The 15,072-nt window shown below is 35.5% G+C and overlaps 1 protein-coding gene across 1 annotated transcript in view; it reads right to left on the bottom strand.

The window, feature by feature from the left end:
* DYM (dymeclin) overlaps window positions 1-15,072 on the bottom strand; it is a 375,316-nt gene that overhangs the window by 238,300 nt on the left and 121,944 nt on the right. Inside the window, exons 9-10 of the mRNA XM_082853166.1 lie at window positions 3,735-3,917; window positions 103-281 (exon numbers count right to left, since the gene is read on the bottom strand). Of these exons, the coding sequence (XP_082709292.1) occupies window positions 103-281; window positions 3,735-3,917 (362 nt within the window). The remainder of the gene's footprint in view (window positions 1-102; window positions 282-3,734; window positions 3,918-15,072) is intronic.

Below are 15,072 nucleotides of genomic sequence, written 5' to 3'. Positions count from 1 at the left end.
CTATCACCTTTGCAACCAGGCAAATATACATATCCTCTTGGGAAAAGAAATTACTCTTCAAAATATTATAAAATATAAAACCATGTTTAATATGATACTTACAAGATTTTCCATATCTGTGCGAGCCAACATGTATGTTCTAATATTACTATTCTGATGGAGCAATGTATACAAAAGGAGAGTTGCTTGATCAGATGTCTGCTGTTCACATAGGGCCATATACAAACTGTTAAAGTTAATCTGGAAAGCATGTGGAATTGACGAGGGGAAAGGACTGCTATCTGGAATATGGAAAACACAAAATTTTTAAAAATATTACATATATTTTCTAGACTGTGCCTGATATTAAATAATAAATAATAAAAGTACTGTTAATGTATACAATTCAGTTCCCATTAATTTTGTGTAAGTTGCTACATTTCAGGCTCAAAATTTCAATTTGTATTCTAAATTCTACCTAAAAAACAACTACACTAAAACATGACTACAGTTGATAACACAGTACTGTACATTTGAAATTTGCTAAGAGAGTAGAACTGAAATGTTCTCACCAAAAACAAAAGAAACAAAAACAAACAAAAAAACAACCACACACACACAAAACACAAAAACCCAACCCAACCTATACTCAGACAATTTATTTCTCTGTACTATCTAAACCACAGCTTTCCAATGATTATAAATATATGAGCAAATACCATGTAACAGAGTGACTTTTTTTTTAAAGCCAAGTATAAAAAAAAACTAAGTCACGCAGTTTGACTCCACCACTATTTTTGCATTAACATAGCTGAATTAAATTGTCAATAAAAATATGAGCTTAAATAAATACAGCTATGGGGGTAGGCAAAAAAAACACAACCAACCTTTAATATATACAATTTAACCGCAACATTGAAATGTTTTGTTACCAAAACTAAAGGGCCATCAGTCCTAAATAAAAATATCTAGAGACAAACAGAAAATTCTCTTGTAAGATAAGAGTTTAAAAGAAAAAAAAACTGCCTTGAAGCTAAGTTAATTTTTTTCAAATGAATTAGCATGGCTGAAGTATCCATCAATGTCATCAATCCATTTATGAAGAAAATAGCTAGGATAACATATAATTTAGATAATTTTAAAATGATATCAAAATCAGTACGTTCAACATTAGCTTCTATAATAGAACATATCAAACCTAAGACAACTCTTGGAAAACATAAAACATTTTTGTTTAAAGGAAAACTTAAAACTAATTGACTACAACCACTAAGAAAAATTTTTTTAAAGTAGAGTTACTGGAATGATGAAAAGCATAAATTACAACCCACATAGGGAAAATTCTTGATATTCCAAAACTGACATAGCCCCTTTCCTACAGTTTACTGGATTTGTTTAAAAACGGAAGCAAGCAAGGTTAGGAAGTTTAAAAGGAGGTAAAGCTAGGTCAACTGACTTAGAGAAAATTATAGTCTCATCAGATAAAACACTGGAACATAACAGCACAAAGAGCTGATATTTTAATGTGTTTTGACAAGTACGCATAAAGAATTGTTTTTTTAAAGACCCAGAACCACTAGCAAAACAAAACAAAACAAAATTTTAAAAAACCACTGCTTTAACATTTCCAGAAGCTGCGCTCTTATGGAAAAGAAACGTGTGCTAACAAAATCTTTATGATAGCACAGTCCTATGTCTCTCAGATTTTCCTTTTTAACCTTTTTATTTGTGAGAAGAATGCATCTAAAAAATGTCTTCAACTTTACTACAAAGTGCCCTCACTTTTCCTTCCACATTCAGAACATAGGTTATTTTTTCAATCCTAGCACTGTATTTTTGACACTTACAAAAATAATTGTTTTGTAAGATTGACCTATATTTTTGCAAAGGATGGCAAAAGGAAGTGTTGAATATATTGTGAGTATGCAAATATTACAGGATTTACAGAAGACTTGGTGGAGGAAGATGCTGGACATACTACACCTCTTTACAATGGAAGCAGAATAACACAGGTTCATCAACCTGTATTATACCTGACTACAAATGGAATACATATGTTGCGTGTCTATACGTTACTAGCTAGTAAGCGCTATGAACCAGCCATTATACTGACAGCTTTATGTGTATTATCCTTTATTTAACCCATATGACAACCATGTCATTACTCTGACCAGTTTTACAAAGGATGAAATAGAGGCTTAGAGAGATTAAGCAACTTTTCCAAGATCATCCCTGAGTAAACACAGATCAGCTCCTGTTGTTTTCACCACATTATATTGTTTCTTACAACAGCAGCAATAATTTAGTGAGTCCGTCCTATGATAAATGCTCATTTAATTCTTCTAAGAACCTTATGAGGTAGAGATTATAATCCCTGCTTCACAAATAAGGAAACTAGTATATAAAGAATATAATCTGGGATATGAACCCAGGTCAGTCTAACCCTAAAGCCAATGTTCTGAATCACACTCTTCTGTACCACAGTCTCCCAAAAGATGACTCTCCCAAGAAGGTTCAACCCTAAACAGTATCATTTGGCCAGAGCAGCAAAAGTAATAATAGCAGATACCATATACTGAACACCTGCTATGTTGCAAAATCTGGGCTAATCATTTCAAAACCTTACCTTGTTTGGTACTTATACAAATCCTATTAGGTGATACTATCTTCATTTTACAGAAAAGGCCATTGAGGCTTATTGAGATTAAGCAAACTGTGAAAGGCCTCACAGCTTTGAAGTGACAGGAGTGTGACATGAAGTCAGGTCAGCTTGACTCCAAACCTTCCTTTTTTAACCCTAAAGTCACACTGTCACCAAGAAGAGTACAGCAATGAGAATAGAAAATACTATTAGATACATGAGTTTTCATTTCTTATCTATCTAATTGTTAGAGACTCATATCCTCCTGCAAATAATAATGCCAGAAATGGCAAAGGCTCAACAAACACTGTCTGTAAGAAACGTATACTAGAACAGCTCTAGAAAGGAACAAAGCAAAGAGCACCAGAAGTGTTAAAAATCTTCCTAGCCAGTAACTGCACTTCTTACCCAACTTAATTATATTAGTGTTGGATGTATTTTGAAAATCTAGCTACCATATTAATCTTGCTTTTAGAGTATAACCTTTTGATGAGTGATTACTGCTTCAACATGGAACTATCTGCGCGTGCTCTACTTCAGGGTTTTAGCAAATTACAGCCCACAGGCACCCCACCACCTGTTTTGGAAATAAAGTTTTACTGGAACCCAGTCATGCTCATTTGCTTATGTATTACCTATGCTGCTTTTATGCTACAATGGCAGTTAAGAGGTGGTGACAGAGACCACAAAAGCCATCTGCCCCTTTGCAGAAAAAGTCTGCTGAGTTCTGCTCCTATCTTTAGTTATATAAAACCCTAAATGGAATATAGATTTTAAATTAAAAATTTCAAATAATGTATCATTTGGAGTTTTCCAGGTTAATTCCTATCCCTAATAGGTAGGACAGGTGGATCTAAATTAAGCACATGCTGGCTTGGTTATCTCTGAAAGAAATGTAAATATAAATGGATATAAAGAACCACAGCCCTCATCTAAGATTTACTTGACCTTCCTGAGAATATACACAGAAAATTTAGTTTTTCTCATCTTTAACCAACATGAAAATATACAACTTGACAGTCATCTCCACAAGTGAAAGTACACAATATGGGGTGAACAATACCCTCTTTCCTCATTAGAAAGACTATTCAGAGGAAAAAAAAATACCACAAACCTTGTGTATTCTTAAAGGACATGATGGCCTGTCTGTAGGGGTTTGGTGCATCTGCAGCATCTGTCAGGTTGGCCAGAATCAGCAGAAGCAGGAGACTCTGGTTGGCCAGAGGGGAAGAAACTTCTGGAGCAGCAGCCGCTTTGCTGCCCACACCGCCCAGTGTGAAAACAGTCCAGAGTCCAGCTTGAGAAGAAAACACACAATTAAAATGTGCTGGGACTAGGGGCAGGACAGGAATAAAGACGCAGATGTAGAGAATGGACTTGAGGACACAGGGAGGGGGAAGGGAAAGCTGGGACGAAGTGAGAGAGTGGCATGGACCAAATGTAAAATAGCTAGCTAGTGGGAAGCAGCCGCATAGCACAGGGAGATCAGCTGGGTGCTTTGTGACCACCTAGAGGGGTGGGATAGGGAGGGTGGGAGGGAGACGCAAGAGGGAGGAGATATGGGAACATATGTATATGTATAACTGATTCACTTTGTTATAAAGCAGAAACTATTGTAAAGCAATTACACTCCAATAAAGATGTTAAAATAAATAAATAAATAAAAATAAAAATACAACTCTGGTGGAAAACTACAAAAAAGAAATGTGCTGGGACTTGTAAGATGAATCTATTTCTGTACAATATTCTATACTTTCTCACATTTTAAAGTTTGAAATAACACTCCCTTTTTTGATTATGAAAGTAAAACAAGTCCATAGTTTGGAAATTCTCATATTGTCCAAGGACATAAAAATTTTAAAGACTGTCATTCCCTATTCCCATAATTCCACTTCCATTTCCCATAGATAACCAAGATAATATTAAGTTTCTTATGTATCTTTCTAAATTTTTCTTTACATATCAAAACATAGACATAATTATAAAAAAAATTTCACATACAACTTTATACCAATATATTTGAAAGCCTAAGCAAAATATTAAAATATCTAGGAGAAAACAAAATTGTCCAAAGAAGATGAAAGCCTGAATGGACAAATAACCTTATAAGAGTGTAAACCAGAGTCAAAGAGCCAATCCTTAAAAACCATCCAAGTCCAGATTTTTTTTTTTTTTTACAAATAAGTCTACCAAACCCTCAAAGTACAGATAATTCTCATACTATATATGCAGTGCCAAAGTACAGAACAAGAAGCATAGCTACATACTCATTTGACAAGGCCAGAAAAATCTCCTTGATACAGAAACTGGATTAAAAAATGCATTTAATCACATTAAAAAACAACTTAGGAATAAACCTAGCCAAGGAGGTGAAAGACTTATATGTAAGGAGGTTCATCAGAAAACTAAAAATAGACCTACCATATGATCCAGAAATCCCACTCCTGGGCATATGCCCAGAGAAAACCGTAATTCGAAAGGATACATGCACCCCAAAGTTCACAGCAGCAGTATTTACAATAGCCAAGACACGGAAACAACCTAAATGTCCAAGCACAGATGAATGGATAAAGAAGATGTGGTACATATATACAACAGAATACTACTCAGCCATAAAAAAGAACAAAATAATGCCATTTGCAGCAACATGGATGCAAGTAGAGATTATCATACTAAGTGAAACAAGTCAGAAAGAGAAAGACTATCACTTATATGTGGAATCTAAAATATGACACAAATGAACCTATCTATGAAACAGAGACAGAATCACGGACATAGAGAAGAGACTGGTGGTTGCCAAGGGGGAGGGTGCGGGGGAGGAATGGAGTGGGAGGTTGGGGCTAGTAGATGTAAGCTGTTATATATGGAATGGACAGACAACAAGGTCCTACTGTGTAGCACAGAGAACTATATTCAATGTCACATGATAAACCATAATAGAAAAGAATATTTTAAAAAAAGAATGAATATATATGTATAACTGAATCACTTTGCTGTACAGCAGTAATTAACACATTATATATAAATCAACTGTACTTCAGTTAAAAACAAAAGATAAAAAACAAAAACAAAACAATAAGTGATCACTACACATCACAAATTTAAATTTATTCAAAACAATGTTCATGACATAGTTGGGAAACTTGAGGCATTTAATAAGAAAATCAAAATTATATAAGAAAGTAAAACCAGTAGCCAAGTATTACTTGCTTTGGGACTGATTTGTTGTTTATCTTAACATTTTTAAAAATTTCCAGTCACTTCCTTCCGCTCAGAGTATGCTCCATGACTGCCTACCCCATATCCACCACTGTGTGTTCGAGGATTGCAAGCAAAGAAAAACACAATTAGAAAGTTCAATCTGCAAACAAAAAAAAAAAACAAAAAAAAAACACAAAATGCTCTCCAAGGTAAAATATAAGTGTTTTATTTTGGGGGGGATTCTCTTTCACAGCTGTGCATCTTCATTACTAGGAGAAATAAGAGTTGACTAGCACTGGACAAATTTCACAAACAAAATTCTGACTCGCTTTTAACAGAACTTGAAGTCTCCTTCCCCCCCACCCCCCTTCAAGTTTTTTCAACAGGGCTGCAAAGCTGCTTATAATGTCAACAAATGAACATTTTATTGAGAAGCTATCCCACTCCACCCCCACCGGACAGACAGCCTTCCTTCCTTTCTCTGATAAATATTACTGCTATGTGGCCTTTCCTTACAGGGAGAAATGAGGCAGCCTGCCACTGCCTACATTGTAGTTTAAACTGGCCATAATACTGGACCAGAATTCTTCCAAAAGTTTGTTTCTTTTTGCTGATCCAAGCCTCTGATCTATGACCCAAGAATCTTAGTGGAACTGCATTTTCCTGTTGGCAAAAAAAAGCTTCTCTCCACCAAAAAAATAAGGGAAAGTTACAGTGTATTTCCTTCTGTTCTAAAAACCAAATTAAGGGTGGTCTCCAAAGTTTTTTAATTGTATCCCTCAGGTCCTCCGAATAGATGCTTAAAATAAAATTCATCTAACTAAAACTAAAAAAGTACTGAAATTAACTAAAAGAAAAAATCTAGTGTTGATGATTCCACCTTTTAAAAGTAGTGACTCAAGATTATTTATCCTTAACAATAAAAATGTGAGAAAAATATAAAGTATGACAAACTGAAACATCAATAAAATAATAACCAAAGGAAAAAGAACTCTCATTTTAAGAAATTTTGAACTCAAAAGTAAACTATTAAGACAACGAAATTAAGGTAAATTACTGTTTTTTATATTACTAAACTTGCCACTATAACTGATTTCTTGTATCTAAAAAATACATTACAGAACACTAATTATTCAAGCAAAACTATACAAAAAAAAATACATGATAACATACTATACTGTCATCCATAGTTATAAAAATCTGCTAAAAGGGTCATATTCATATATTTTGAGACTGTAATACTGTAACAAAACAGAGACCATGAAGAAATTAAGGAGAAAGCAGGTCAGCTATTACAAATACTTATGAAAATTCTGCTAGAGACATTTTAATTAACACAGATAAAAGGGTAATCAGTCAATAAATAGGTAGTGAGTGCCTAATTAGGGTTAGGCTCTATGCCAGGTATAAAAAATACAAAGAAGAAAAAAATTATACTTTGTCTTTGAGGAGGTTAGAGAAAGGGGAAGCAAATATTCATACCAATTTTCAATGCCATAATGATCCAACAAATATACCTAACTCTTCAAACATCTATACTTTTCCTATATAAGTACAGAGAAATAAGGGAAGGCAGTTTCACCAATAAAGTTACTGAACATGCATCCCAGGGCAAACACTGGGGCAGAGTAACTATCTGATCCCAATACCATACTCTCTTTCCTTTTATTAATAAAAGCCCTGAGTTTTAGCTGGGCAGAACTACATTTCCAAATCTTTCTTACAGGAAACTATGGCCATATGACTAAATTCCAGCCAACGAGATGTGACTGGGAGCAGCCCATGCGAGTTTTAGATTATATCCTTAAAAGGAAATTATTTTCTCTTCAAATCCTCACCCTTCCCATGGGCTAGAACCCAGGTAGAGTGGTGGGCCGACAGATTTGACTTTGTGCATGAGGATACCACCAAGGGAACGGCAAAACAAGACAGAAGGAACTCTGGTCCCTGGATGACCTCAGGAAGCAAACCTGCCTACACCCCTGGACTAGCGTAGACTTCTACGTGAGAGAAATATTAATCTTCTATCTTTTTTAAGCCACTGGTATCTGATTTCTATTAAAAGCCAAACCAATATCTTAACACAATTATGTGTTATAAAGTTCCAAAATATTATTGCTTGGTTAGAGACCTTTTTTTTCCCAAACAATAGTTAAAAAAAATTTTTGCATATCAAAAATTTATTTAAGTTTTTAAGATAATTATAGATTCATATGCTCTTGTAAAAAAATGCATACCTTTTTATCCAATTTCCTCTAAGGGTAACATCTTACAAACCTATAGTACAGTATCACAATCAGGATTTAACACTGACACCATCAAAATACAGAACAATTCCATCACCAGTTAGGAACATTTGTATGGGAAAAAATATCTGATGATCACTAAACTTCTTTGAAGTTAATTTCTTTTAAGGGTCACATACCAGCCACAGAGGAAATGTACCACCGTGGATTAGGCAAAGTGCAAGAAACTGGATTAGACACTAAAGAACCCAAAGACAATGAGGCCCTATCCATGAAGTTTATAGTCTAAAGGAGAAATGGACATGGAAAAGACAAGCAAATAAATAAATGGTAATGAGTTTGCAGGGAGAAAAAGAATGTTACCTAAATGTCAGGATGACCCTGGAAGAAAAACAGTTGAGAAATAACTCAGAAATCAATGTGTAGAACTGACCATTGGTTTAGACTTTTTCCAAGTTTACAATTAACCAGAGAAGCCATTCTACTTCCCCCCAGTTTTAAAAAATTTTCTTTCATTTCTTTTTCCTACTTTCTTTCTTGCTTAGAGCATCCTTCAAGGTCCAAATCAGAGTCGTCTATTCTAATGAAGCAAAAACATGACTGCTTTTACAGCACTTTGATTATATAGCTCTCTCCAGCATTGTACTTACCACAGTCTGAAATTGATTATACTTATGTATGTAACTTAGGCACAAATCTTCCCGTGGACTCCTTGATAGAAAATAGCTACATCTTTTTCATGTTTCATATTCCTTAGAGGGCTCCAACTTACAAACTTAATTTGTTCCTTTACTTCAACTTTACTTTCTTTCTTACTTCAGTTACTTACCAAAGGTTATTTTTACAATGTATAAGACAGATTTTATATTTGATATTTTAAAAGTATATAAATAATATAGATTTTATATTTGCTATTTAAAGGAAAAGCATGCTGTTTTTAAAGTTCTAAATGTAAGTGTCAAAAGTTGGCTTTAGGGCTTCCCTGGTGGTGCAGTGGTTCAGAGTCCGCCTGCCGATGCAGGGGACACAGGTTCGTGCCCCGGTCCGGGAGGATCCCACATGCCGCGGAGCGGCTGGGCCCGTGAGCCATGGCCGCTGAGCCTGCGCATCCGGAGCCTGGGCTCCGCAGCGGGAGAGGCCACAACAGTGAGAGGCCCGCGTACCGGAAAAAAAAAAAAAAAAAAGTTGGCTTTAGTTCTATATTTTAAATTATAATACTTTAATGCTGATGAGAATACTAGGAGACAGGTGTTTTCAGACACCAGTGGTAGGACTGTAAATGGGTACGCACCATCTTTGGGAAAGGCAGTCAAGTAACGTGCATCACAAACATTAACAATAGGCAGATTATTTGGCCTAACAAGTCCAATTCCACAATTTATTCTAAAGAATGAATACAAAGATCATATTAAAGAGCTATCCATCTTAAAACTCAAGAGAAACATATACACTTAAATACTGAATAAGAAGAAACTGGCTGAATTAATTGTGACGTAACTCATCAACACAAGAGAAAACCAAGCCCATGGTTAGAAATCCAGGTATATCACCCAGAATGTTAACAAGGTTAACATTTTCCCAGTAGAATGTCAGCTAGTTTTTAATATCTAAACTTCCTAGAATATATCACTCAGTTTATCCTTTTCAACTAGTGTTCATAAAATAATCTTTTATATTTGTATCTCCAAAACTCAAAACATTTTAAACAAAATAACGTACTGGGGGAGAGGGGGAATCAAATTTCATTACAAAGATAACCGGTGTGACAGAATTGTTGACATTTTGAAACTGAACTGAGTGTTTAAAAAAAAAAAAACGAGATGAATGACTCAGATGTTGTTGATAACTAACAGGGCATATTAGTGCCATGCCCTGTGTGAGCCATTCTCCACCACTGGGCACACATACTAAATGTGTTTCCTAAGACCTTTCACACTGAGCCCTTGATTTTTCTAAGTGTTATACAATAAGAGGTAAAAGTTGTAAAGAAGAGTGAGGAAAAAAATGACTAAATGGAAGAGAAGAGATTACTATTTAAATCATCACTTTCATCAGGAAGCCATGTTTTAAGCATTTTATATAAAAACACACTAGTTTGTTAAACACTGGCATTTAATGTGGTTTAAAAAACTGGTTGAGTTATTATATACACTATAATTTTTAAAATTTAAAATAATGGTATTTAAATAGGTTCCAGATCAGTATTTTTGGCATAATGTCTGATTTTTGTGAATTTTTGTGATTACTGATATTAAGTGGTAGATACCTGCATTGTATAACTAGTTTGGAGGGTCAGTTGTTAGGGTCTGACTACAAAGGAACACAAGGAGACTTTTTAAGATGATGGAAATGTTCAAAATCTTACGGTTATGGTGGTTATTACATGACTATACATATCTGTTAAAACTAACAGAAGGTAAATTTTACTGTGTATAAATTGTATCTCAATAAACATGACTCCATCCTTGCCCTCTCCAAAAACATGTTGGGCATGGATGTGGAGCCAGCTGAACTCTCATATACTCTATAGTGAGAGAGTAAATTGGTGAAAATATTTGGAAAACTGTTTAACTGTAACCACTATACTTGAATGATGCACAGCTAGGACCCAGCAATTTGCCTAATTATTATACCTAATAAAATGCTTACATTATGTGCAAAGACATGTACAAAAATACACATAGCAGCATTATTTTAACAGGCAAAAGTTAGAAATAATCAAACGTGTAATAATCATATACATTACAGTATGAAGGATAAATAAAATATGGGATAGTCTTAAGATGAAATAATATATAATAATCAAAATGAACAAAATATGCTTCATGCAAAAACATGAATGAACTTTACGAACCAAAGAAGATGCCAAAGAATACATAGCATGTGATTCCATCTATATAAAGTTCAAAACTAATCTGCGGGGCTAGAAGTCACAACAGTGGTTTCCCATGCAGTTGGGAGAGGACAGCGATTAGGAGAGTGCACGAGCGGGTTTCTGGGACGCTGGGATTACTTGACCTGACTGATAATGACAGGTATGTTCGTTCACTTTATGACAATGAATTGAGCTATACACTAATTGTACACTTTTCTATATGTTAAACTTACATTAAAATGTTTACCACTAAGAAAACCCAGTATGCATTCCTTTTTGTAAGATGATGAGTATATACCAGAATGCTCACAGTGGTTACCTTTGATTACAGGAACTAAAGGTGATTTGTTTTTCTCATTAGAATGCTTTGATTTCTAAAATGATGATGTAGTAAAAGAAACCATAAAATTTGAAAAATATTTACATATCTTTAGAACAATATTTCTTAAAAGAAATATATTAAAATGTTAGTTTATTGAGGAAAACATACCCTATTTGATATTATATCTTTATTAAAGGGCACAGTCCTCAAGTACCTCTCTATGTAATCAGCCTATATGTTAAAAAAACATTCTTTAGCAATTTATTTTTTTCATTTGAAAATGAATATAAAACAGCAACATACACAATCTTGAACTACAGCCAATCATACTACAGTGCTAGAGGAAAGGGGGAAGGGTGGTGGGAAGGTCACTAATATTTTCACTTTTTTACATGTGTTTACATTTAAAGCACTCTTAAAATATCTGGTGACTGCTAGTTCCTAAAACAGTTCTGAGTCAAATTCAATTTTCCTAACACAAAACAACATGATATTAAAACCCCCAGCCTGTCTCCCAAAAGGAATGCTTTGACCATCTCAAAAGAGAGAAAAGAAAACACCACAAAAGAACAGAGGAAGAAAAAAAAAGAACAGAGGAAAATGTTTTAAAAACTCATAGCACACTAAAACGTTTTATCCACCTTTGTAGTCTGCAATCTTTCAGAACCTCTGACTTATAATCCAGCATAATATAAGCCATATGAAACTTTAAAAGTCTTACTCCTTTAGAACAGAACTATTAAAGAAAAACTGAAAAAGCATCCACTGAAATAATTCAGTGTTTATGAAGATAACACCTGCTTTCAAAAAGGAGAAACAATGAAAGGTAACAGAATTCACTGGTCTAAGTAAAACTCTAGAATCACATATCCTTAAAATAAACATTTATGAGAACCTAAGATGAGCCAGGTACTATAGTAAAGTGTACAGTATGAAGGGAGACAAAATGAATAAAAAATCTAGTGTCCTCTGAGGTAAATCCCATCTCATACCCCCATGCAAAAACATTAAATAAATTAAATCTGATGCAAGAAATAAGAAAGGGGCACTGTGCCTGTACGCTCAGAGGACAGATAGCCCTTCCCTTGAACAGGTCCATATCTGGTTCCCCAGTAACCTCATTCCATCTGTCCTGAGGTTGGCCCCTAAAGCAGTGTTTCCCAAAATGGCGCACAGACCACTGATGAAGTGAGAGATGGTTAAGTGTGGCACTTCTTAAAAATCTTCAAGAGTTATATGTATATTAGAAATATATAAACTAGGATATCAATTTCAATTTTCAAGGACTTCACCATGTAATATAAGGATAGAGTAAACAATATGCTTAAATTTTTGAAAAAGTGAGGTAAGTAAACTGGAATTCAAGCTGTACTCATATAAGACAAAATCATGGTGGTTGCATGGATGTGGGTGAAGTTGGGGAAATATTCCTGTAGGAAAACAGAGAAGTCCTCACATCACAGCTCTAAGCATCTGGCAGTGTATACTTACACAGAAGTCCCACTCTTCAAACCAAAAAAGCCCTGTTCCCACAACATTTTCCCATGGTACATGATCTCTAACCCCTCAATACCCTGGCCACCTTTCCATCTGCTGGCAATGAGGCATCCCCAACGAAACATAAAATAGAGGTATGTGTGTTAATGATGGAAGAGAAACATAAGTACCTTTCAACAAGCTTTAACCAAATACAACCATTCACCCCTCCTTCAGCTGAGGAAATCCAACAGTGTAGTATGTCACCCCTGTGAAAATTAAAGGGCCTTATTAGGGCTAGAGCTCTCACCGCTACTGCAAACAGTACTGTGCACTGTTACTCTCTTATACACAGCTGTACTACTTCATACACTTGGCTTGCATGACTGTCTTCCCTGCTAGACTGTGGGTTGCTTGACATGGGTGTCTCCCTTCTTCACTGTGGTTTGATTCCTTTGCACCTTGACAATGTAATTTTTTATATTATATTAAATAGGAAATGAGTAATTTTTAATTTTGGAAACTGAATTTTTTATATTTTATGTAAAAATATTCATACAAAATTCTTTACTTTCTCCAAATAAAAATCAGGATTGAAGTCTGAATTATGCAAGAGATTTTGTCAAAAACTACCTATACTAATAAGTTTATTAACTTTAACAGTATCAATAACCAAAAAGAATCCATTTGGAATCTACAAATAGATTTCTAACAGTACAATCTTAGAATGAGTGCCTACATTAGCATTCAACTTCCACTTGTGAAGGAGTAAATATAAATCAAACGACTATAACAAAATATGCAGAATAGATTTATTCCCACCTCAGTAACAGTCATTTTTTCCATATAGCTTTCCAGCTGTTACTCTCCTGGGCATTAAAAACTGAGAATCTGTGAGTAACTATTACTCTTTGGTTGAAAGTGACATTCAAGGAAAGATGGGAAGAATTTCTTCCAAAACTCGGACCACTTTGAAATGAATTTTTAAATGCCTTAAAGGCAGCAACAGCAACGTCATCTACCATCAAAGGATTAGAAGAGTAAGATAAGAGCTTAGGAGGGACTAGGAAAGTAGAATATATGAAAAGAGAGCACATTCATAAATATTTGAAAAAGACGATTCCAAATTAATGAATCCAGAGAGTTCCCAAGATACAAATGGTCCCCAAATGAAAGCTACAGGTAGTAAATGCAAATAAGAGTGAACACTAGATCAAATGGTCTGAAAGTACTCATGAGATTGAAGAAATATCCACAGAGCATTCAATACAATCCAACCAGCAGTTAATAAACACACACTAACACTAATGGTCTCCAAAGCAGGTGAGCAAAGAAAATACCAGAACTTTGTGTTTCATCTAAGAAATATGAAGGCCCTAAGCCTCAGCAGTACACATTACTCAGACTGGCACTGGTGCTCACACTCAGCCCACCTGTCAGAAGTCACATGCCATGCCAGTAATCCAGGTACCCTGAGCGGGGTCCTGCCCGCAGCAGGGGGGAAAGAGGCACGTGCTTCTTCCTTCTCTTGCAGCATAAGGAGACATACTGTGGTGTGGCGTGCTTGATTACATTATCTAGGTTTAACTAAACTGACTCTCGTAAAAATCTATTTTAAAAATAATGGAACCAGGGATTCCCTGGTGGCGCAGTGGTTAGGAATCCACCTGCCAATGCAGGGGACACGGGTTCAATCCCTGGTTCGGGAAGATTCCACATGCCACAGAGCAACTAAGCCTGTGCGCCAAAAATACTGACCCTGCGTTCTAGAGCCTGCAAGCCACAACTACTGAAGCCCACGTGCCTAGAGCCCATGCTCCGCAACAAGAGAAGCCACAGCAATGAGAAGCCCACGCACCGCAACGAAGAGTAGTTCCCGCTCACCGCAACTAGAGAAAGCCTGCGTGCAGCAATGAAGACCCAACACAGCTTATCAATAAATAAAATAAATAAATTTATTAAATAAATAAATAAGTAAAGACTACTATACACAAGGGACTGTTGTGGGGAGAGGTAGTGAAAGAAAGAGGGGAAGAAAAATAGCAGTTTCTGCCATTAAACGGTGATCTATACAAATTATCAAATTTATAACTCACCAAGAATTATCATTTACCTAATTTTACACATAAAGAAATTACACTCAAAGAGGCCAAGTTCCTTACGCACATAATAGAGCTAAGCAGGTCTGCACCCACAGTGCTCTGAGTCTATAGCAGATGCTCTCCCCCACTACCCTCACTGCCCCTCCAGCTCCAAAACAATAAACGGGGTCCCCTGGCCTCCGCTGGGTATTACAAGTTTAAAATTTACCACAAGTCAGATCTTCAAGCAC

This window comes from Leucopleurus acutus (genome assembly GCF_964270905.1).
Source record: "Leucopleurus acutus genome assembly, chromosome: 13".
Classification (NCBI taxonomy): domain Eukaryota; kingdom Metazoa; phylum Chordata; class Mammalia; order Artiodactyla; family Delphinidae; genus Leucopleurus; species Leucopleurus acutus.
This window is presented reverse-complemented; position numbering and strand designations above follow the sequence as displayed.